Source organism: Geotrypetes seraphini, chromosome 1 (assembly GCF_902459505.1).
Source record: "Geotrypetes seraphini chromosome 1, aGeoSer1.1, whole genome shotgun sequence".
NCBI lineage: Eukaryota > Metazoa > Chordata > Amphibia > Gymnophiona > Dermophiidae > Geotrypetes > Geotrypetes seraphini.
The window spans coordinates 259865821-259891405 of NC_047084.1; the positions used below are offsets into that span (position 1 = coordinate 259865821).

At 41.8% G+C, this 25585-nt stretch overlaps 1 protein-coding gene across 1 annotated transcript; it reads left to right on the plus strand.

Annotated features, from left to right (window-relative positions):
* The first annotated feature begins 4917 nt into the window (after positions 1–4917).
* On the plus strand, positions 4918–25053 carry GPR78 (G protein-coupled receptor 78). The gene is made up of 3 exons (XM_033950182.1): positions 4918–5705; positions 6278–6391; positions 23483–25053. Exons 1-3 carry the CDS (start codon positions 5038–5040, stop codon positions 23718–23720), a joined length of 1020 nt encoding a protein of 339 aa, XP_033806073.1. The 5' UTR covers positions 4918–5037; the 3' UTR covers positions 23721–25053.
* The last annotated feature ends 532 nt before the right edge of the window (positions 25054–25585 follow it).

Here is a 25585-nt window from a genome sequence, read left to right on the forward strand (position 1 = left end):
ATTATCATTGGCGACAAGACATAGGTGCATCACTATGACATGGAGAGCAAAAGACAAAGCATGATGAAGTAAAGGATGCGGTGTTCACTGGGCTTTGGAAGCTTCTTCTCTGCAGGAATGCAGAAGCTAGTTGAATGATACAACAAATGTGTCATCATGCATGGGACTATGTCAGTGGCCAGCAAACCGCAGCTCGCGAGCTGCATGTGGCTCTTTAGCCACTTGAGTGCGGCTCTGCTAGAGAATGACACAGTGACTGACCTTGTCTCCTGCAGTTAAGGGAGGGAATGTGCGCGATCACCGAACGGGCATCTCCCTCTCTCCCCCTTACCATGGAGATTTTCTTTTTTTTTTGTCTTTCAGCTGCCCAAGCCGGCTTTCATAAAGTCGCGTGTGGCTGCCGAAACTTCTCTGACGCAACCGGAAACAAGAAATTGCATCAGAGGAGAAGTTTCGCCAGACACACGCAGCTTGATGAAAGCTGGCTCGGGCAGGTGGAAGACAAAAAAAAAAGAAAATCACCACGAAGATAAGTGGGAGGGAGGGAGGGGAGCTGCTGAAAGACATCTACTAATCCTTGCAGGCTTGACTGTGCAGATTTCACCACTTTTCTATAGCACCCGACTGTCCCTCCTAGTCCCATACATTTATTGTATTTCTATTTAGTGTTCAGGAAACCCTGTGGCCCCAGTATGCTTGTGGGATGAGGGAGTGGAAAGAGGTAAGGAGGATCAACATTGGTCCCGCTGCCAAACAGGCAGAGAAAACTGCAAACCCCTCCTTTCATATTGGACAATATTTCCCGCCCATCATACTGATTGGCTGCTTTTAAATGACATTTGCCATATGTGGTTTTATTTAATGTTAGTAGCTAGTTTAAACCGACTCCTACAAACATGATTCTTGAAAAGAAATTTGGCTCTCAAAAGAAATCTTAATCGTTGTACTGCTGATCTTTGGCTCTTTTGACTAATGAGTTTGCCGACCACTGGACTATGTGGAAAAGTGATATGTTCAATTGCTCATAGTTACTTCTATTGAAGCCACTATATGTATTTTGCCTTTACTTTTTGATTTACTGTCATACATATGTGCCAGCTAAACAGTATGTGGAGGAAGCTCAACCTCTTCTTCATTGGATATTCAACCTCTTCTTCATTGAAAATGTTATTTTCCACTCTGTATTATAACCTTCAATAAAAATTTTATGAACTTAAAAAAAAGACAATTGACATTCCTACGTTTGCTTATTATAATACTAGTTTGATTATATTCTCCTGAAAATAGATACTGTCCTATCATCTGGCTAACCTAGTTGAGTACACCATGGGTTACCACTTTTTCCATTAGGTCATAGAGTTCTTGTCAGATATACTTCACTGCATATTACATTTGTTTTTCTCTCTCCAGATTTCCTGTTCCTTATTTAGGGGTATGATTTTGTATATGTCTTTTGTTTCCTGTATACCTACTTCTGTGGTTTGACTAGCATATTGAGATGTATATTTAGATCAACCTCTTCTTTATTGGATATGTGATAGGCTGTTAGCTCCCCACACAACTTCTAGAGTACTCCTATCATTGCAACAAAATCTACTTGCAATTCCCTCACACTTTCTACGACAAGTATAGTAATTAGAGTGGAGTGTGAGTCTGGGTCCCCTTCTCTGGTGTCCACTGCACTGATCGCCAGGCTACTCCACAGACCTGCTTGCTGCACTAATAGGACTGCCCATACCTCCTGAAGCTATCATACAGGCAGATATGAACTGTTTAATTCACATATTTGGGGGTGGGAGGGGGGGGTCATTGACTATTGGGTGAGGGTGGGTGGGAATTCCTTCATCCCTCCAGTGGTCATTTGGTCAGATTGCACACCTTTTTTTGCACTTATTTGTTATTAAAAGAGATCTAGCCTCAAATGTCCTGGATTGGCCACCATGAGGATGGGCTACTGAGGTCGGTAGCAGGGAATGTTGCTACTTTTGGGGGTTTTGCTAGGTACTAGTGACCTGGATTGGCCACTGTGATAACAGGCTACTGGGTTACATGGATCATTGGTCTGATCCAGTAAGGCTATTCTCATGTTCTTAAATGTTTGATTATGAAAGAAAAACATCTAAGTCATAAGCCTATCCTAGTCCTGCCCAAATCACACCTCCAACACACCTCCTTGTGGTTTGGATGAACTACTGACAAATGACCTAGAAATCCGCCTTGAAAATAGGTATTGAAAACACCAAATTGGAAGGGTTTGGAGAAAGAACGCTCATCCGCACCTTTAAGCCACTTTTTGGACATTTTTCTATTTTGAAAATGAGCCTCATAGTGTTTATCCAATGCAATAAACAGTTAATCTTGCTTCCATTGTCTCAACATTAATGAGTGAAAGTGTTTTCTCCAACAATGTAGAGAGGCATTGGTTGAGGCAACGATCCCTTTCCTGGATTACCTTGACTGGGATTGGCATCAGAATGCAGGATTGCTTTCTCCAAAACTTTTACACCTGTATCAAAATCGACAGGAAGGTCTTCTTCATTGCCTTACATTCTGCCTTTGCAAACTCCCTGTTTGCCTGGTGACTTGGAATTACTACCTGTTAAGGAGTCTTATTCGGTCAAAGCAGGCAGAAAGGACAAGGTTCTACAAGGGGATCATAGTTTCAATCATGAAAAAATAACTTTAAATTTCCAAGGACTCGATTTGTTCTTAATCGATTTGTTCCATAATTGCTCACCTAAGCAAGCTAATCTCACCTGCCACCTTTTCTCTGTGCCCTAATTATTATATCAGAGTACCTCATGAGACCATGAAATAAGTCTGACAACCTCACTAAAATTCATTTGTGAATAGATTTTGCAACCTTATGCTTCTTTTTCTTGTCTTAATCTTTATTTACTTCATCCCTCCTCCTTTCTGAAAAATCCTCATTCCTATCTAGTAGTGAAAATATCCAATGACTTTGCCTTTCCAAATGTTCCTCCTTAGTCTCAGTGGAACATTAGTGGCCAAGAAAGTTGTAGGACAAGGGGCTTGCCCCCTAAAATTGCGCTTATCCTGTCTACTGGGATCAATAGGTGGGACACTTGCAGACTCTGCCTAGGAGAATAGGCTTACTTTCAGACGGTAAGCCAAAACTGGGAGATAATTCCACAGACTTATCAGAATTAGATCAAACTCGTCAAGGTCCAATGTGCCACACCAGTTCTTTTGTACTTCTTCCCATCAATGCATTTGACAATAATAATTTCAAATGAGGAACAGCTTTCCTTTGTTTTTCTTTCAAATCCCTCACTGAATATCTGTTGGCATAAATTTCTCTAACAGAATAGTTTCTAATTTGAAATCAGTTTCAGCTAATGCTTACAGAAAGCCTCAAATCTGCATTTTTGCGCTCTGAAAGGTCCTCATACTGTGACATATCTTTGGATGAAAATCTTGACACTACAGCAACCGATCAGTTTAATATAATTATTTGGGATTTGCACACAATTATATCTCTATTCAGGTGGTTTGTTGTTTGTTTTTGGGGTTTTGGGTTTTTTTTCCCCTGTATACTGTATCATCACCTGCTCTGTTTGTTTGGCCTTTCTCTTTTAATAAACTGTTTTGGGCAAACTGATTTGTTTCTTCTTTTTTTCTCCAGATTTCCTTTCTCCAGATTTCCTTGATTACTCTTCTAGCTTGTTTTTTAATTATAGTTCCTTGCTGCTTTTCATTGATTTAATTTATTGTAAACTGCTTTGATCGGTTTAATAAACATGAACATATAACTGTATAAACATTTTATATTGATTATAAACATATTGACATGTTTTCACTTTGTTTAAAAGCAAACCTGAATGACAGAACAGTAGTTCCGGGTGCTATCTTCTACACAGATCTGTAAAAGCAAAGCTCTTTAAACTCCAAACCTTTAAACCCACTCTGACAGTGGGAAAAAAAAGCAAACGCCCTCTCCCCCTTCACAAAACATTCTTGTAAAACCAGGCATCACAGCCAAATTGACAGGAATAAAAGAGAGTGAAATCCCACCCTATATCTTAAGAGCAACCCATCGCACTCCAAAAAAAAACAGCCAGCAACCGAAGGCAGAAGTGATGTGACAAAACAAATCTTAGAAAAGAACCCACTAACAAGAGCAGTATGATTCCATAGAGGTCACTTTTCTTTTGCTCTCCAACTCTCTAGTCCCCCCCCCCCCACACACACCCTTGGTCCCGAACTGGATTAAGCAGATATCTCAGGAAACAGCCTCTCTTTTTTTTCCACTCTTCTCCACAAACCCTGGTGACACAAACTCAGCTAGAATCTATTCAAAGCGGAAGAATTGAGCTGCCAAGACAATATGCATAATAAAATAACTCAAAGGGAAATGGAGATACGAGTCCTCAGCTAAAGTAATATTGAATTAGGCCTTGAGTGAGTTCTAGGCTCTTATTACCTTAATTGGTCACACATGGACTGAGCTCAGTGTTCAAGCTTTCAGTCTGGCATCTTAATTAGGATAGAGTCCTAATTTAAATGCCAAGGGTTCAATAAGAGAGTGAGTTCTTTTCATGGCTCTAGTGTTCAGGCTGTTTCTGCGCATGAGTCCTGGCAGCTGAATATGCTGAAGGTGTATTTCAGCGACTGAGAAGCTCAGTGCAATCTGCCGTAGACACAGGGAGATAGAGAGCAGCTGAGTACACGTATCACTCGGGCATGATTAAGTGCACCGTCTGCAATGGCTCAGAGGAGAAAAATGTAACCCAAGGTAAACAAAGATAACTGCATTCCGAAGCTGCTCCATGCGTCCACTCACGAGCTGATATGTCGGAAAGGGGATGGAACGGCGATTGGAGTTGCAGAACCTTGGATAGCAGCTTTCTTGCTGCTCTAAAGGCTTGCCATTTCCCAACACCTGCGAGAGGAAAGAATGCAAATTTGGTTCAGGTACCACATCAGGCACACAGGTGAGCTGCCTAGTTCCATTTCTCCTCACGCTTTCACACACGCAGCGCTGTGATCGAGGGGCTGATGGCTACCTGTTAAGAAATGGACTTGGCAGAAGTTCTGTTGACGATTTTTCTGGTCCTGGTGCTTGTCGTCTCCCTGTTGTCGAACTTATTAGTGTTGCTATGCTTCGTTTACAGTACCGAGCTTCGCAAACAGGTCCCTGGGATATTTCTGGTGAACTTATCTCTTTGCAACCTGCTACTGACTGTCTTAAACATGCCTTCTACCTTACTGGGAATCCTGAAAAATCAGCAGCCCTTCGGTGACTGCATTTGCAAAGCCGTGGGCTTCTTGGAAACTTTTTTGACTTCTAACGCCATGCTAAGCATGGCTGCTCTTAGTATAGATAAATGGATTGCCGTCGTGTTTCCATTAAGTTACACCAGCAAGATGAGGTATAAGGATGCTGTGATTATGGTGGGCTACTCATGGATTCATTCCCTTACCTTCCCCATGGTCTCTTTGTTTTTATCTTGGATTGATTACAGCAACATCTATGCTTCTTGTACTTTACATCTGAAAGAAGAATCCGAGAGGAGAAAATATACAGTGTTTACCATCGTTTTTCATGCAGCCAGTTTCATGCTCTCCCTGGTTATATTATGTTTCACCTATTTAAAGGTTTTAAAGGTAGCACGATTCCACTGCAGGAGAATAGATATCATTACAATGCAAACATTAGTTTTGCTGGTTGATATCCATCCCAGGTAAATGTTATTTTTAATTTATTCATGTTTCCAGTTTGACGTTGCCTACTATTTATATAGCAAATGAAATCCCTAGAGCAGAATGAGCTATGGTATGTATCCCTGATATATTAACATTCCAGAAGTACTTAGTATCCTTAATTGGGCACCATTTTCTTTTAGATTTCAAAAACTGCACTTTTAAAATAAAGCTATCTTTCTGTACCCTTTTTATAGAAAGCATGTGAATTGGAAATGTATTTGAATAACATCTGATTGCTTTTTGAATAACCCACATATTAAATATAGTATCTGCCCTAGTGGAATAGAAACAGGTTTTCATCCCTTTTCACTTATTTTGCAATAAAGCTATATGGAAAATATTATTGATTTAGTCATAATATTAGCAATACAAGCAAGATGCCTATACAGTATTAATGTTGCTACTTCGTGCTAGAACTATATGACAACTGAAGAATTGGACACATACTATATTTTGATCAGCTTATATTGTCACAGGCTATCCTTAAATGATGAATACAACTGTACCTTAATCGTACTTTTCCTTATGGTAATGTTATTTCACTTTTTAGTGTGAAGCAGCGTTGCCTCAGTGAACAAAAAAGGAGACGGCAGCGAGCTACAAAGAAAATTAGTATTTTTATAGGATCTTTTGTGGTCTGCTTTGCTCCTTATATTATCACGAGGTTAGTATGGAAGTTGCTGTTACCAGGATCCATCATGACAGCCATTACTTTGTGTTTTAATGTTATCTATCATGTTGAGTGGAAAAACTGTCTACTACCCCAGTGGTTCCCAACCCTGTCCTGGAGGAACACCAGGCCAATTGGGTTTTCAGGCTAGCCCTAATGAATATGCATGAAGCAAATTTGCATGCCTATCACTTCCATCATATGCAAAGCTCTCTCATGCATATTCATTAGGGCTAGCCTGAAAACCCGATTGGCCTGGTGTTCCTCCAGGACAGGGTTGGGAATCACTGTACTACCCCACCAGCACTCAAGAGTGCATCCAGATAAGCTGATGGTAAAATTATTTGGGAGAAACTCAGATAAACAAATCTGTTACAGGGTCTTTAATGTGGCATTTTTGCATGTCTTATATACACGCAGTTCTAGCAGAACAGCTATGAGCGGTGCAACGTATTTTATATATCAAATTCGGAATCTTGCAGTGACTTCGAGAAACTTTCACTTTGCAGACGCCACCAAGACAAACATAACAGTGATAGCCTGCTTTTCTATTTGTTTATTTCTATGCACTGCATGTTTAATTTAGATATGGATAAAGAGGTACAGTGTGACTTCAAAACTCACCTTTGATAACATATGTGCTTTTGGTCTAGTAATAAAATGCCCAAGAGCTTGTCTTGATGGGTAAACTTTAACCAGCGGATGGACGGCTGGTAGGACTCAATTGTAAAGATGGTAGGGGCCGAAGGTTCTAGAATCTATGTGTATGTATGTGTGTGTGTGGGGGGGGGGGGTTAGAGGGGGAAGAGACAGAGAGGAGTGGACCATTCCTGCTGGAAGCATGGTTTGAGTCAATACTTCCCATGGTGATCCAAGGATGTGATTGGAGAAATCACTTAGAAAGGGGGAGGATATTTAAGAAACAAGCCTCTGAATCACAGGGCCTTCCTGCTCCTCAGAGGTGGCTTTTTCTTCTACAGTCCAAATTGTTTTAAAAGCTCTTTACACTGTAGGAGATATAGACTAGAACAACAGGAGATATAGACTAGTGATTAGAGCAGTTGCTACTGAGCAAAGAAGGAACAGGCTGGTTGCAGGTTTGATTCCTATCTTCGGTGCTGGCATGCTCATCGCTGCAGACAGCTATCATGTGTCAGATGACTCCTCAGTTAGTGCATCTGCCGAAGATGGTCTTGAAGAGCTCTCTATCATTGCTGAAGATTCTTTCAATGAAAAGCTCAGCCCTGAGCAAGGGAGAGAGCCTGAAGCGAGGTACAGGCACTGCGGTGAATAGCAGATCCCTTAAGGTCAGGGATCAATTGGGTTTCCAAGGGCAGTCCAGCTCAGGTCCTAGCAGTGATACAGGAGTTGGTGTGTGTGGGTGTGGGGGGAACAGGCTTCCAATTGGGGAGATCCAGCAGAGCAAGTCTGCTGCTGATAGATCAAGTTTGCCAAACCTAGGGTTTTTCTAGCCCTGGGGGTTCTGATCTATAGGATAGCATCCAGAATGCTTGGGGCTATTGGCAGGGTGGACCTTGGGGGGGCAGGATGGAAACCCCCACCACCACTACCACCAATCTGGCATCCTGCTGCCTGTTTTCCTCAGTTTTTTCCCCTTTGGGTCAGCATGGGCAGCAAGGACTATGGGTCAGAGGTGCCTATGTCAGACACTTCTAGCAGCAGGCACTGGTGCATGCTTCCTGGGCTGTTGCCCGATGTTCCTGGTTTGGTTGCTGCTGTCACTTCTGTTTTGTCTCTCCAAATGAAAGGCTGTGGACTGACTAAAGAGTCATGTGTAAGGAGGCATAGGATATTTGTTTTACCGTATCGTGCTTCACAGACAGCAACCCAGACTGGCAGCTTTTGCGAGCAGAGTTGCTGAGTATCTGGTTCTGGAGGCAGTGGAAACAACCAAATCATGAGTACAGGAAGACATCATGATGGCAGTTGCAGAGGGTGACACTACTTCTGCAGAGGCTGCGTTTCAGTACAAAGGGGCCATGCTGCAACTGGTAATGCAGGCAGTGGGGAACAGAGGGGAGAGTATGGTGCAGTGGTTAAAGCCACAGCATCCCACGCTGCTCCTTGTGACCCTGGGCAAGTCACTTAATCCCCCCCCCCATTGCCCCAGGTACATTAGATAGATTGTGAGCCCACCAGGACAGACAGGGAAAAATGCTTGAGTACCTGAATAAATTCATGTAAACTATTCTGAGCTCACCTGGGAGAAAAGTATAGGAAATTGAATAAATAAATAAATACAAGGGGTCTGGCTGGAAAAGGAAGAGGAGGAGCATAGCAAGCAATTGTTTATCCTCCTCTTCTTATTCCTCTAATTCCTCAAAATTCATGGGTGGTAGGGCTGATGCTGTTAGGGAGGGATGCCAGGTAGGTGGGTGGAGCAAGAATGCACCTACCTTGGTGACATTGCAGGAGCCATGGGAACTGGGCGAGGATGCGGCACAGTGGTTAAAGCTATAGCCTCAGCACCTTGGGGTTGTGGGTTCAATCCCACACTGCTCTTTGTGACCCTGGGCAAGTCAATTAATCCCCACATTGCCCCAGGTACTTTAGATAGATTGTGAGCCCACTGGGCCAAACAGGGAAAAAAATGCTTGAATATCTGAATAAATTCATGTAAACCATTCTGAGCTCCCCTGGGAGAATGGTAAAGAAAAAAACCCCCACAAAAACAAACTGGTGCCAAACAGGTTCTGTAAAAAGATTAGAAAAAGAATGTGTATCAGCATCTTTAAATTAACGAAGGGAAGAGTCAGCAAGAAGGGCAGAAAAAGATCCAAAAAGGATAAGAAGTGGGATGGGCCCAAGCAGGTTTCATGTATCATTATCAATTGGGTTTAGTCATTTCTGCACCTGGTGAACATTTGGGGTCAGCGCAAATCACTTACATGGAGTCAGCACTTTGGAGGCAGGGCATGGCTCAACTGTGACAAAGATTTCAGGGACAAAATGGAGGAAAACCAGCACATGTCCTGGGGTATACAGGATATGACCTTATGGCTTACCCATATAGCTCCTAAGTTGACTATAGCTTCACAATTGTGTTAGCAAAGTAGGACAGGGGTGGGCAGAACAATACTTAGTCCTTTAGGCCTACAGCAAATGCAGGCTCTGGCAACCCTGGACAGAGTCAGGATGTATGTTGGAGGTTCAATAAGACATCCTGCCCTTTCCTAGATTGTAAATTTCATTGCACATGCTCTTCAAGCGGGCAGAGTCATGCCACCTCAAAGTTCACTAAAAAAGTCACTAGCCAGCATGCATATGCCAGTCCATTTAGAGGCAATGCGTCCATGGTTAGATATTTATAAAGATAGAGTTGCGACCGTGACTTTAAAGGCAGGTTTTAGTGTGGGATTTGTGAATCCTTTTCAGGGTAACATTCGATATAATGAATGCACCATCCATGAGTCAATTGCAGCAGGCAGTATGTAGCATGTTACAGAAGGAGATTGTTTTAGGCAAGATAGCAGGCCCTTTCAGGACAAGATCACTTACAGCTATTTATTTATTTATTTTTAAAATTTCTATTCCGTTTAAAACTAAACGGTTTACATGATTTACGTGCATACAATTATAAAAAACATAATTAAATAAATATAATTAAATAAATTAAACATAAATTAAACAAAATTAAATAAATAATCCTCAGGAAATATATCCATAAAATAAAACCAAAGGCTTATACAAAGAGTCTTGAGCAATTGTGCAATCAGCAACATTAAAAAAAGTATTGGCTAGAAAAAGGCATCTACAAACAATTGCGTCTTAAGTAGTTTTCTAAAACTACCCTTATCACAGCAATTTCATATTTGACCCACAAAGGAGTTCCATATTTTAACTCCTGCACAACAGAAGGTCATTTTAACAGTCTCCACGTGCTTCGGGTTAGTATTTGTTTTCAGTAGAGCTAAGTTCTCAGAACGTAATGATCTATTTGGTAAATAATTAGACATGTTGTTCTTGAACAATTCAGGTATGGTTCCATACAAGAATTGATGGCAAATCATTACTGCTATGATATTATTGCTACTAGCAGTCATTCTGAAGAAAGAGCCGAGGAAGTTCAGGCTAATCTATAATTTATCTTGCCTGCTCGACCAGTCAGTGAATAACGGTATTCCAAAAGGTCTATGCATGGTTCAGTATTCCTTTTCAATTGCGCACTCTGTCTCCTGGTGCGAGAGGGCAGAGGGGCTCTGTTGGCAAAACTGGATATTGAATCTGCATTCAGACTCTTTCCCACTTTTGTGTTTTCAGTTTGAAGGTAAGTATTACTTTGATAAGTGTCTGCTAATGGGATGTTCAATCTCATATGCATACTTTGAAATGTGTAGCACTTTTTTCTTGTGAGTGACTGAGAGGACATCAGGTTGTAATTCCCTAGTGCATTAGTTGGATGACTTTCTGTTTATCATATGGCTCATACAGATAAATGTGGAGTCTTGTTGCAATCTTTCCAGGAAGTGGCAGATGAATTCGTAGTACCACTAGGTCATAACAAAACAGAATGTCCAGTGACCATCCCTACCTTTCTAGGAATCGAGATCAGATCCCTTAACATAATAACTAGATTCACTTAGCCTAAGATCACACAACAAGTAGAGCTTATTAACTCTGTCCTGTCATCCAAGAAATCTACCTTGTGCTTGGTACAATCTTTATTAAGATTGCTGAATTTTTCTTGTAGAGTTATCCCTACGGGAAAAGCCTTTTATAGGAGGCTGCCATTCTCCACAACTAGCCACAACTAGTCACATCACTTTCTTTGGGTGTCTTTCAATGTGAAGGCTGATTTCCATATGTGGTTGTCTTTCCTTCAGTCATTTAATGTAAAGGATTTCAATTTTTTGGACTCTTTTGTACACAAAGAAGCAAATAGCAGGGAAGAAATAATCTGCAGAATAGCACTTGGTCACTCTCTGGTGAAGCCTCTCAACAAAGTATTCAGAGACAAGGAAATAACACTCCGAACTAAGATCAGATTTGTCCATGCACTCATTTTCTCAGTGGTCAATTACAGATGCAAAAGCTGGACACTAAGAGGGGCATAATAAAAAAAACGTCTAAGTCCCCTTTTGGCCTAAGGCCTTAAATGTTGAAAGTAGAAGCAGGGAAAATGTCCATTATCAAAAAAACGTCCTAAAGGAGTTTTTTGTTTTTTTTTATAATGGCCTGCCTCTACGTTCAGCTGTTTAAATGCCCACACCACCACTACGTCTACACTAACAAAATATAATCAACCTAAAAAACGCCTAACTCCCATACACCCAAAACAAGAGCTTTTAGGCGAAAGAGGAGCCAGTCCTTCGCCTAAAAGCTGGATTCTGTAACCGGTGTCTGTCAAAAACAACACTGGTTACAGAATCCCTCCCCCTACAACAATCCAGGCAGGAGGGATCCCAGGCCCTCCTGCCTTCGACGCAACCCCCCCGACCACTGCCCCCCCCGAACCCCTGATCAGCCCTCCCTCCCCCTACCTGAAAATCGTTGGTCAGACAGACGGGTGCCAAGCCCGTCCATCCAACAGACCATCCATCCCCGGAATGGCTGGCCTTAAGGCCTGATTGGCCCAGGTGGCTCAAACCCCGCCCACAGGTGGGGCCTGAGGTGCCTGGGCCAACCGGAATAGGCCCAGTAGCCTTAGGATTGCTGATGCTTTGTCTTATTTTAAATTTGTTCAGCTCTGGTGGCTTGCTCCAGAGGCCCACGAAGAAGGAATCCTGTTGCCAGAACTTCTGTGGAATCTGGGGATGACTCCATAAGTCTATGTAGGTTTCCGTCTTGTGTTCTACCTGGTCACCTTATGTGTCAGGGTACTCAAAACTTCAACATTTTCTGGGGAATTTGGGGTGGGAGTCTGGGCCTGTAAAAGATGACTGGCTAGCCCGATATTCTGCATGCCAGATGCCTTGGATCTTGAAAGTGCATGGTCATGGGGCTAGCTGTGGTGCTCAATTTTTTCTGTAGAGCCTTCAGCTGGGGAAACCCTTTATGAGGATTCCTCATCCATAGGATGTTTGCTGCTTGGGGATGGGCTGTCCCTGTATCCTCCAATAAGAGTTTGCCAATTACACAAAACAGGCTGGAAGAAAAAAAAGATAAAAATCCTACCTTCAGTAGTTTACTCTCCTTTTGAGTACAATTATTTAAGACCACTTTTGTACTGGCATTTTTGGGGGCACTGCAAATGAGCTGGTGATCAATGCAAGCTTCTAATGCAGGTGATCAAGGCCACCAGCGTGCTTGACTTTAAGAATAAATGGGACATCCACATGGGATCCCTACGAGGGTAGAGTTAAGGAACTAGGTCATTAGCACTCAAACTTAATGGGGTGGGTCAGAAGAGTAGGCAGACTTGATGGGCTATAGCCCTTTTCTGCCATCATCTTTCTATGTTTCTATGAGCAGCAACTCTGAAGGGAGATTATGCATGTACAGATGGTGCGTTCTAAAACCAATCAGTTTGGACAGGCTCAGAAAGTCTTGCTATGGAGGCACCATTCTCATGCACCAAGTAACAACCTGTCCATTTTCAGCTGTACTCAGATACCTAGCATCTTGGCTGGTTGATGGACTCTCACTATTAGTGTATGAGAATTGTGCCTGTCTTATGCAGTACCAAATGCTAGCTGTCCAGAGAAAAGCATTGTCTGTTATAGGGGAGAATCCAACCTTCTTTGGCACTCACTCCTTTTGTATTGGTGCAGCGATGAGTGCTTCAGAGGCGGAGCTAGATAAGGCCTTAAAAAGGCTGGGAATATGGTCAAGTTTCAAGTTTTATTTAAAATTTGATAAATCGCTTAATCATATTTCAAAGCGATGGTCCTCTGTAGCTTACAAGGGTTTTGTGTGACCTCAATACTAAGTTCACCCTTGGATCAGACTTTAACAGTCGGATCTTCTGACAGGAATAAGTGGCTTTGATCAGGGTCTGCCGCGGGGCCAATTTTTCCCGTTTTCTGACACCTGGCTGCATACTATTGCTGTTGCTGTTTGGAGCCTGTTGCTCTGGTTGATTGGCATGCAAGCATGCCGTTTCCAATCACAGTATACATAGGGTCCTGATTGGACGTGTACATTCAATTTTTCTTTTTTGCAGATGCAGCAGATCTAGTACTTCTATGTCCACTGGGCAGGTCACTGAGTGGTCCATTATCCAGATGGCCTACATCTTGGGTTGCAATTAATAAATGCTATACTCACTAATACCATCAAAAAATTATTCATTCATTCTTGGGTTAGCACAGCTCAGTGTCCGGATTTCCTGGCTGGGAGAATGCGGCATGTGCTGGTCTCAACTGCTCCCTTTGCTTTACTACTAACGAGACAAACTGCATCATCCTGATCTCCTTATTTTGCATTTTGGGGAAATGACATCAATTCAATGACAGTAAAGTCATTCATTGACACCACAAAGGATGATATGAGGCTTAACACTGGATGGTACCCGAACACGTGGATTGTATGGTTGGATATAATTTTGAGGCCTCAACATTTCATGACCAGGAAATGGGCAAGAGGGTTATTATAAATTAATATAGACAGTTGGGACTGTGGTTGACAGCCCGGGGTGGTTTTCAAATTCAACAGGACTGGGTGGACTTAACTTGTCAAGGCGTCTACACAAGAGATCATGTATAATTATCTGACATAGGTTTGGACGTATTGTTGGACGATTTCAGAATTCTGTTAGAGGTATGGGTAGCTTCTTATGGTTTCGAGGCCATAGCTTTTGTTTGTGTGTGGGGGGGGGAGGGGAGGGCGGAACCCACAAGTGCCTTGTAGTTCTGTGGCAGGAAATGAACTATTGGGTCTGCTTGATCAGCAGGTGTTGAGTGGGTCTAAGTCACAAAGCTCAATGAGTTGTTGTCTACCGAGTCAAGTGACCCACTGGGGACACAGAGGTCCGTGTCATTCTTAGGCCCTAGCTGACAGGGTGGGACTAGAGGAACAAAGGCATATAGATTGTTAATATTGTTAATTACTGTAGCTTATTAAAAATGGTATAAAATGTTAACAATTTCTTGATGTGCAATAGAACAAAACTGCACCCTGGTTTTTTTTCCAATCCTATGCCCAAAGTCTTTTCAAACCCACACTCCTCCTTGTGACCCTGGGCAAGTCACTTAATCCCCCCCATTTGCCCCAGGTACATTAGATAGATTGTGAGTCTGCTGGGACAGATAGGGAAAAACGCTTGAGTACCTGAATAAATTCATGCAAACCGTTCTGAGCTCCCCTGGGAGAACGGTATAGAAAATTGAATAAATAAATATGGCACATTAATTTCCACCTTGGGTTCTGCATCTCCAACCATATATGTCATGTCTGTCTGTCCAAATTAGACTGTAAGGTCTTCTGAGCAAGGACCGTCTATAAATGTCAAAATGTGCAGTGGTGTGTACACCTTTTAGCGCTATATAAGTGACTAGTTGATGCCCCGGCGTTGCATGGGTATTTAATTATAGCAATAACACTGTAAATGGATTCAAATAAAGATACTTTATAGTGGTGAATGAAATTATTTTTTTACAGCTTAATAAAAAGTACAATATTCAAATTATAATGTGAAATATTTGACAAAATGAATACAATACAACTAACGCAAAACGTGATTATAAACAACAATTTTACTTTCACCTCCTGGAGCAAGAACATATAAATTCTTGGGTGAACCCACCCTTGAGCAAGCAACATAGAGTTGTGGGCCGCGAGACCCCCAGAACATATCACCCCAGGTAGTGAGGGATCAGCATACCAAGTTTCGTTCAAATCGGTCAAGCCGTTTGTGAATTACTGTGAGAATGGCAGCTTTTTACATTTTTTCCATTGACATGAATGGGTGAAATCCGATTTTCTGTTTGTAGCTCCGCCCACGTGTGCAGGTGGGCCACGAGACCCCCAGAACATATCACCCCATGTAGTGAGGGATCTGCATACCAAGTTTCGTTCAAATCGGTCAAGCCGTTTTTGAATTACAGTGAGAATGGCAGCGTTTTACATTTTTTCCATTGACATGAATGGGTGAAATCTGATTTTCTGTTTGTAGCTCCGCCCACGTGTGCAGGTGGGCCGCGAGACCCCCAGAACATATCACCCCAGGTAGTGAGGGATCTGCATACCAAGTTTCGTTCAAATCGGTCAAGCCGTTTTTGAATTACAGTGAGAATGGCAGCGTTTTACATTTTTTCCATTGACATGAATGGGTGAAATCTGATGTTCTGTTTGTAGCTCCGCCCACGTGTACAGGTGGGCCGCGAGACCCCCAGAACATATCACCCCAGGTAGTGAGGGATCTGCATACCAAGTTTCGTTCAAATCGGTCAAGCCGTTTTTGAATTACAGTGAGAATGGCAGCTTGTTACATTTTTTCCATTGACATGAATGGGTGAAATCTGATGTTCTGTTTGTAGCTCCGCCCACGTGTGCAGGTGGGCCGCGAGACCCCCAGAACATATCACCCCAGGTAGTGAGGGATCTGCATACCAAGTTTCGTTCAAATCGGTCAAGCCATTTTTGCGTGATCGCGGCACATACACACACACACACACATACATACATACATACCTCCGATTTTATATATATAGATTAGTATTAGTAACAAAGACACAAGGGTTGTTGATATTAGGAGGAGAGTTAATTTTGTAAGAAAGTATCAAGACTTTAGTTTTCTATACATGAAAACTTTTAAAAGTTAACAGGTTTCTAGGAAATACCGGATTCATGATTTTTCCTATATTCTGCTAGGAAAAGTGACATTTTCTGCTAAGATTCGCATGAGTGTAACAAATATACTTTTTGCCCTAAATTAATCGAGTTTATATGTTGATTCATTAGAATGGTGTTTTTATTAAACATGACATTATTAAATATCAAATAAGTTAACACCTGACCTTTGTTCAGCATATTATATAATAGAAGAAAAGTCACTGATATTGTTTGAGTAGGAAGTTGCTGTTTTATTTCTTTCTCTACCTTGGAAAGTGTTGTATGGAGTATTAATAATATAATTAGAATCCTACTTGTCTATTTAGTTGAAGTTTAACAGATGGGAATTGAGAGCCATTCTGTGCTCACTGTCTGTGACCTTTTGTTTCCATATGACCACATAGTTCTCAGCTGGGTGCTTGATTTTTCTGAAATGTGCTTCATAGAAATTTGTATGTCAACTACATGCTTCATAAACTACACACAAAAAATCTGCCGCTGAATCTGTAGAATTTGAGTGCATCCACAAAGGCCCAAATTCTGTAACAGGCTCCTATTTTGGAGGTGCCCAACTAGATAAGTGTCTATCTAAATTGAATAACAAGCTCAATTAAGCTTTTTAATCATCAATAATTGAAACATAGGCGCCTATCAAGAAAGAGCGATTCTGTAACAAGGCGACACTAAAAATTTAGGCAGCCTTCAAATAAATAGGTGTTATGCATGTTAGGCATGGGCGTGGCTTCGTGTTAGGCGCCTTGTTACAGAATCGCTGTTCTTAAGCGTGCTTAAGTGCTCGCATGGCCGCTTAACTTTTAGTTGTGCCTAGAGCTAGCTTATTTATTGGGCGCCTCAAAAATAGGTGCCGCTCAGTGTGATTCACTAAACAGCACCCAATTTTACTTGAATCTCGCTGAACGGTGCCTATTTCAGCGTCTAACTTTTGGGCGCTTCTTATAGAATTTGCCCCCAAAAAGTCTAATATTAAAGCAATCATTAAAACATAATAGAAATGTGACATTAATATATCAAAAGACCAAGAACAGAAATTAGAGAAAATTATGATTTATTGTCCCCAGTGTGTATCGTTTTTAAATCAGTTTAATCCAGTCTAATGCAACCAAACCCATTTATCTATCTAAGTATGAAAGAAAGTAGCAAGCATGTTGAAACAAGTCTGTGCATGTTGTGGCATGTCTCAAGGTTACTCATGCACAGTTACGGATCAGGGTGAGTCTAACATTCCAAGAGATAGGATGTCGGGAGATTCATCGTGCGAATCACATAAGAAACTGCTAGATTTGGAGCACTGTTCAGCACTGTTCTGACAAAAGGGAAAAAGCCGAAGCAGATCCATGAATGCATGACTGCAGTTTATGGTGAGTCTGCACCATTATCCTACAAAATAAAATTTTGGAGCAAGCAGTTTAAGTGGCATAGAGCAGTACCCCCTTGCTAGTCAGGTTTTCAGGATATCCACAATGAATATGCATAAACTTGATTTGCATATATTGCCTCCATTATATGCAAATTTCTTTCATGCATATTCATTGTGGATATCCTGAAAACCCGAGTGGCAAGGGGGTATTCCAGGACCGAGTTGAGAAACACTAGGATATAGAGTCCATTCAAGATGACCCTCACACTGCCTGTGGAACCAACTTCCACAAAAATGTGCCAAAAAGTTGAGGATTTAATTTTGTCAGATATATGAATTAAGGTTTTCCAAATAGCTGAAGAAATAGGCATCTCAGCAGGTAATAAGAACATAAGCAATGCCTCTGCTGGGTCAGACCTGAGGTCCATCTTGCCCAGCAGTCCGCTCAAGTGGCGGCCCAACAGGTCCAGGACCTGAGCAGTAATCCTCTATTTATACCCTTCTATTCCCTTTTCCAGCAGGAAAATGTCCAATCCTCTCTTAAATCCCAGTACTGTATTCTGCCCTATAACGTCCTCTGGAAGCGCATTCCAAGTGTCCACCACACGTTGGGTAAAGAAGAACTTCCTGGCATTTGTATTGAATCTGTCCCCTTTCAACTTTTCCGAATGCCCTCTTGTTCTTTTATTTTTTGAAAGTTTGAAGAATCTGTCCCTCTCTACTCTCTCTATGCCCCTCATGATCTTATAAGTCTCTATCATATCCCCTCTAAGTCTCCTCTTCTTCAGGGAAAAGAGACCCAGTTTCTCCAATCTCTCAGCGTATGAAAGGTTTTCCATCCCTTTTATCAGACGTGTCGCTCTTCTCTGAACTCTCTCGAGTAACGCCATATCCTTCTTAAGGTACGGCGACCAAAACTGGACGCAGTATTCCAGGTGTGGGCGCACCATCGCCCGATACAGCGGCAGGATAACTTCTTTTGTCCTGGTTGTAATACCCTTCTTGATTATACCTAGCATTCTATTCGCTCTCTTAGCGGCCGCTGCGCACTGTGCCATCGGCTTCATTGACCTGTCCACCATTACCCCCAAGTCCCTCTCTTTGGTACTCTCATTCAATAACATCCCTCCCATCGTATAGTTGTACTTCGGGTTTCTGCTTCCCACATGCAATACTTTACATTTCTCAACGTTGAACTTCATTTGCCATTTTGTCGCCCATTCCCCTAGTTTGTTCAAGTCCCTTAGCAATTCCTCACAGTCCTCTTTAGTCCGAGCTCCCCTAAATAGTTTGGTGTCATCTGCAAATTTTATTATCTCACACTTCGTCCCTGTTTCTAGATCATTTATGAATATATTAAATAACAGCGGCCCGAGCACCGAGCCCTGCGGAACACCACTTGTGACCCTCCTCCAGTCAGAGTAGTGGCCCTTCAACCCTACCCTTTGTTTCCTACCTACCATTTGGAAAATAATTTATGAAAATTTGGGCATGTTCAAGGTTAATACAAGATGGGTTCCAAGAATTCCGACACCATGTCAGAAGGCTCCAATGCTGTCAGGAGAACTTGGAGATGCTCCATGAAGACCAAGTGAATTTTTTTTCATCATTTGATGACTGGAGATGAGACTTGGATCTACCACAGAGATCTTGACTCCAAAATGGAAGCATAAGTTCAAGACAGAAAAATCTGTAGGCAATGTCATGGCAGCTGTCTTCTGGGATTATGAAGGACTTTTGCTTCTGTAGTTCATGCCACACAAGGCAACCATAACCGAGGAGAGTTATGCCAACATAATGATCACTTCGTTGAAGTCAATCAAGGAGAAAAGATGATGAAATTGACAGCAGGCGTGCTGCTTTTTCACGACATTGTGCTGGTGGTTCTTCACCACAATCACAGGCTGTCATCCGATAATGTGGGTTTCAACAGCTGAACCATCTACCTTACAGTCCAAACTTGGCTCTCTTGGTTTATTTCCTGTTCTGCGTTTTGAAGAAATCTCTCCATGGATAGCGGTTTTCAAGTGTGTACAGTGTTATGAACCCACAGAACTTTGGTTTTGTCCACATTTAGTTTGAGTTTGTTGATGTGGCCTAGGTCTGTATTTTGTCTATTCCATTTGATATTATCAGTGTTATAATGTTGGAGTCACAATTAATCGGGATGAGTAGAAGAATGCTATATGCTTATGAGAATACACATTCAAGGGGCAAATTTGATATGACCTAGCAAGCTCATTAAAAGGTTTTAGAGGATCAGGGATAATGGTGATCCTTGTGGTACACCAGAGAAAGCTTGCCAGTTTTTTTGAAAATGCTTCGTCTTTGTAGATAAGATAGAAACATAGAAACATGATGCCAAATAAAGGCCAAATGGCCCATCTAGTCTGCCCATCTGCAGTAACCATTATCTCTTTCTCTCTTCGAGAGATCCCATATACCTATCCCAGGCCCTCTTGAATTCAGACACAGTCTCTGTCTCCACCACCTCTTCAGGGAGACTCTTCCACACATTCAAATTGCTTCCTTCTCTCACTGTTCAAAGGATTTGGTCAAAGTACTTAAGTAAACATAAATTAATTTTTTAATACTTAAGTAAAAGTAAAATTATAGTGAAAAACACATTAAAAATTACTGAAGTAAAGGTAAAAAAAATATTGCCTAATAATAATAACTGTTGAGTAAAAAGTAAAAGTATTGTAATTACAATGAATGCAACATTTGTTATCATTTTTATCTCAACAACTTTATGCTCTATAATTCAATCCACTTTGCTTTTAGTAAAACTAAAGTTTGAAAATGATTGTCACTCATGCAACTGTGCTTGTGAGTTATTATTAAACCAGAACAACTAAAACATCATTCAGCAACTGCACTGGCAGAAAGTAGACTGATTAAAAAAGTTCCTTTAAATCAGATCAGGCTGCAACATTACTGATATCTTTTGCCTGGGTCGGCACATATTGATCAGGGGAATCTCTGAAACACTTGACTTTCATACAGTGAATAATACTTTATCATCATCATTATCATCTACATTAGAAGCAGTGAGGTCTAATTCATTCATCAACTGCACTTGCAGAAAGTCTTTCTCTTCCTCTTCATTATCATCATCGCACTGGCCAATTACAAAGAAGGCTTTCACAAAGTTGGAAATTGGAATCATTGTCTGTTGTTCTAACAATTTTTCTTCCAATGGTGAACTCTGTTTGACTATCTTCAAGACCTGATACAAACATGTCAGATGTGTGAGAGTCCTTCAGTCTTGGGGCCAGACAAGCAGACTTCCTCTCTAAAAACACTCAGGGCTCCTTTGAATAAGCTGCTTTAGGGCATTAACGCGTGGAATAGCACGCGCTACAATGCCGCGTGCGCTAGACACTAACGCCAGCATTGAGCTGGCGTTAGTTCTAGCCGCGTAGCCCTCAATCTAGTGGACAGTCACCTAAATGTAGAATTTTCTATCAGACCAGCAGTCTGTTGTGGTGGAGTCATATCTGTTCACCAAGAATTTCAACCAGCTTCAGCTTTATCTCCACTTCAAAATGACCCAACTCATCATTCTTGCTCGGCTGCCGTAACCAGTTCAACAAACAGGAAACTCCACTGTTCTCATAGGCTATACTCACTGAACAACAAAATTTAAGATGAAATGATTCACTGTTTGCATAACGAAGTCTGTAATAGCAAAATTCTGTTCCAGATTTTACTGTTTCATTTTCTTTTCTGGAAATTGTTATTTACATCTTGCTTCTGCTTTTACTTTCAACAGCAAACGTCAGATATAACTAGGTACAAGTAGTGAAAACATATGAAATTATTACTTCAATAAAAGTAAAAGTAACAAATGATATCCTGTACTGTACTTCTTTTCAAGTACAAGTAACAAAACCTTTACTTAAGTACAGTAACTAGTTACATTTAATTAGTTACTATACAATACTGCCTTCTCTTCTGTGCTCTTAGCCCAGCAAGGGCAATTCTATACTTAGGTGTTTAGCGTTACACACTGTACTTGAACAAATGCACAGAAAAGTAGCACTCACATGTGTAAGTACACAAATAATGGCTTAAGTGCTATAGGATGTAAAATGCACATTATGGTATACAGTGGTGCCTCACACAACGAACTTAATTCGTTCCAGGAGCAAGTTTGTTATGCGAAAAGTTCGTTATGTGAAACGCGTTAAGCGCAGTGACTAACGACTGCCTGCAGTGCCTGCGCGGAAGGATGCAATGCATCGGCAGCGATCGTGGAAGCTCGGGCGACTTCGTTGTGTGAAACGAAGTTCGTTGTATGAATCATGACATGAAGTTCGTTGTGTGCAGCGTTCGCTGTGCGAGGCGTTCTTTATGCGAAGCACCACTGTATATGTATATGTGGGTGGAGTGTTGGTAGAACATGGTTAGGGCTCCCACCTATGCACCTAACTTACAGAATACTGTAAGTTATATGTGCTTTTTCTTCATTTGTATGGAAGCGTAAGCAGATTAACTGAGTGCTATCATTTAAGGACACATCTAAGTGATATAGAATATAAAGGCTAAGCAATGGCATAGCGAGGGTGACCGGTACCTGGGGTGGTAGCGCCCCTCTCCCGCTCTCTTCTCTGCTCCCCTTACCGTGCGCACACTCCTTACCCTACCTTTTTAACTTTTCTTTGTACAATTCAAAAGACAACCAGATGGTAAACCTCATATACAAAATCACACGAAAGTCACAAAGGTCAATCTCTTGCATAAATCGTGACCCAACAAATGTGCGCAGGACAATGGTACCCCGGATATTATTTTCTCTTTTTGAGGGTGAGGGGGATGCCCCCCACCCCCCACTATACTTAAAATAAATTCACTTTGTATCTAGTGTTAGGGTAAGGGTTAGATGAGGATTTAATCCTCATCTAAACCTTACCCTAACACTAGCGCAATTGACGGGGCGCCATTGTCCTACGTGTACTTGTTGGTGCGCGCATTTGAACAGCGTGAACAGTGATGAAGTTGCTGCCTGCGTCGGCTTCGAAGCGCTCTCTGACGTCCTCCCGGAAGTGACATTGGAGAAAGCGGCGACGCCGACGTAGGCAGAAACTTAATCGCTGCTTGTGCTGAAGTTAAAAAAGTACAGGGAAGGGGCGTGGGCATGCGAGTGTGGCAGGGGGAGGAGTGGGAAGGGGGTGGAGAGGAAGAGGGGTGGCCTAAGGGATCTGGCTAATTGAAATCTTAGGCCATTCCCAGTGCATCCCAGAATGCACTGGGAGATGGGCCTGATTCTGATTGGCCCAAGTGCCTAAGCGCCTGGGCCAATCAGGCCCTTAGGCCCCTTCCCGGTGCATCCCAAAATGCACCGGGAAGGGGTAGGCCCACATTCCAGCTGGCCGGGTTAGGGTCCTGGTGAGGTTAAGGGGGTCCTGGTGGGGGGGGGAACCTTTGGTGGGATGGAGGGGTCTAAGTCAAAACTTATAAGTTCCATCCAGGCAACCTGTCAAACTTTTCAATTATGGCTGATGGACGACTAAGTGTAGGTTGGCCCACACCCGCCCACCCACTCCTTGAAAAATGCCCCTTTTTGCTCTAGGCGCACAGAGGCAGTGAAAAGGCCTAAGCTGGTTTTAGATACATCTAAAATACTGTTTGATTATCAGTACTTGGACGACCTGTCTTTTTGATCGTCCAAGTGCCGATTTAGGCAGTTTTTTTAAACTTTTAAAAATATTATTATGCACGTCTTAGATTATAGAATTGCCCTTCACATGCCCTTTTTCATGCATATTCATTGTGGATATCCTGAAAACTTGACTGGTAAGGGGGTACTTCAGGACCGAGTTGAGAAACATTGCTTTAGAAGAATTTAGTATTTTATAAAACTTGGCGACAGAATGCTTATAGATAATTTTAAAAATGTATAATAGAAATCAATATGACCTCTAGATTGTTTGCACTGCTAAACTTTACATTCTTATTTTTGTTCATGTCAGGTTGATAGAACTCATTCCTTTTATGACAATAAACTACACCTGGGGCATTGTAAGCAAGTGCCTCACTTACAGCAAGGCTGCGTCAGATCCATTTGTGTATTCCCTTCTACGTCAACAGTACAAGAAGGTTCTGCTCAACATTGTGAATAAGATTTCCAAAAGAGATTTATATCCTTCTTCTGGCTACAACAGCTCTCTCGATACAGAAAATGATTATTGCCTCCACAGAGCAAACTGAAGTTCCAAATCTCGTTACACTTCCTGCAATTCCACGGTTGCAAGTTAACATTTACAAAAGACAGCAAATACTGAAAGACAATATGCTCATTCACTACACCAGTATATTATAAAGCATAACCAAAAGTTAAGGGTCTAATTTACCAGTTGATAGCGCTTTACTGGCATTGCAGAACTGGTAATTCAGAAATATAAAGGCAAAGGCAGCTGCCATCTTAGTCTGATGTATTTTAGTTCTCCATCAGCCTTTCATCGGTAGACCATCAGATGGTTGGCGTTCTTAGAACCAATCTCAGAGCTAGTCCATTTATAGCTGACTATGACATGTATCCTATTTACCATCTCCAAAGACAATGTAAAACATTGTTTGTATGTTGACCTAAGTGTGTTAATGTGCAATGTTGCTGTATAAATTATTGCATTGAAATATCTGTAACTGAACCATAAAACTACATCATTTTGCTTCTGACATAGCAAAGGCAGCAACATCCTTTGACTTTTAAAGCATTTAGTCAAGCTCTTTGTACATGCCAGTTACTAACCCACATACTAAGAATGTGGTAATATGATACTGTAGGAACATGAAGGCTGATGGATCCAGTAAATCCTTCTTAGTTTAGGGAGGCCCTGTATTTAAGGGTGAAACATTCAAGCATTATTCATTGAAAGGAGGCAGAAACAGAAATGGGCACCAAATTGTCTCCTCCTTTGCTCGGTGCTCCTTTGCAGCCCCAATACAGGCTAAATATTTGTATGTAGCATAAGACTAGACCCTGTGTAAAAATCTTTTTATCCAAAGACAAACAGACTAATCTACCAAGCTTTTTTATCCCAGAGATACAAAGTTAGAATTAATATCTTGCATTAAATAATTAACGCCTTTATGGGTTACTGTTAAGATATGCAATTTTACTGTACTGTTAACCACAATTATTAGTAATTCGGTCTCAGTTCATAAAATGGGATCTGTATAAAATGGCATGAGTTAGTGATAAAATACCATGTCTTAATGGTAGCCCACATTGGTAACTACACCCCTCAGTGTCAACCAGTAATACTGTAATACCACTCGTAGTGCATGGTAAAGTGCAAGATCATATGTGTAGGCTATCAAATCAAGACCATAGAACAGGTTCTTTTATAGTGAAGTAATAATTTAGGGGCATGTTTACCAAACAGCATTAGGGTTTTGCACCTAACACTGGTTAACAGCTAAAAGCAGCATGCATTAAATACAAGGGCTTTGCAGTGACTGTCAGGGGCATGTTGAGAATTGTCCCTGCAGTTTCCAGACAGACAAGTTCTTGAATGCATTCTACCTATTGAAGTGGTATTAGGTGAACCCACATTAACTGCGCATTTCTGAGGCTCCTTCCACCCAAACCCCACTCCCACTGAGTCCCTGTCTAGGGTTACCAGACAAGTCCTCTTTTTAGATGACATGTCCATACTTCTGGACGGCTTTTCAAAACCCGGTACTTTGTCCGGGTTTTTAAAAGCTTCCAGCTCGGGACTGTGTCGGGAGAGCATCTGCATATGTGCAGATCCAAAATGGTGATGTCACGTGCATGCACGCATGTGTGTGATGTCATCACATCACACTTGTGCATGTGCAGATGCCCTCTCAACATGGCTCCGAGCACAAGGACAGATTGCGGGAGCAGAGCTGGGGGGCGAGGCTGGGGTGGAATGGGGCGTGACTTGGATAGAACAGGGCGGGGCTGGGTAGAACTGGGCAGGCCTGGAGGTGGTACTATGGTTCCGGATTTTACAATAGGAAAATCTGATAACCCTTATCCCTGTCCCCTTCCATGCTAAAAAGTTAGCACTGGGCTTTTCCTGAACTGGCTGGATTAACACAATCTG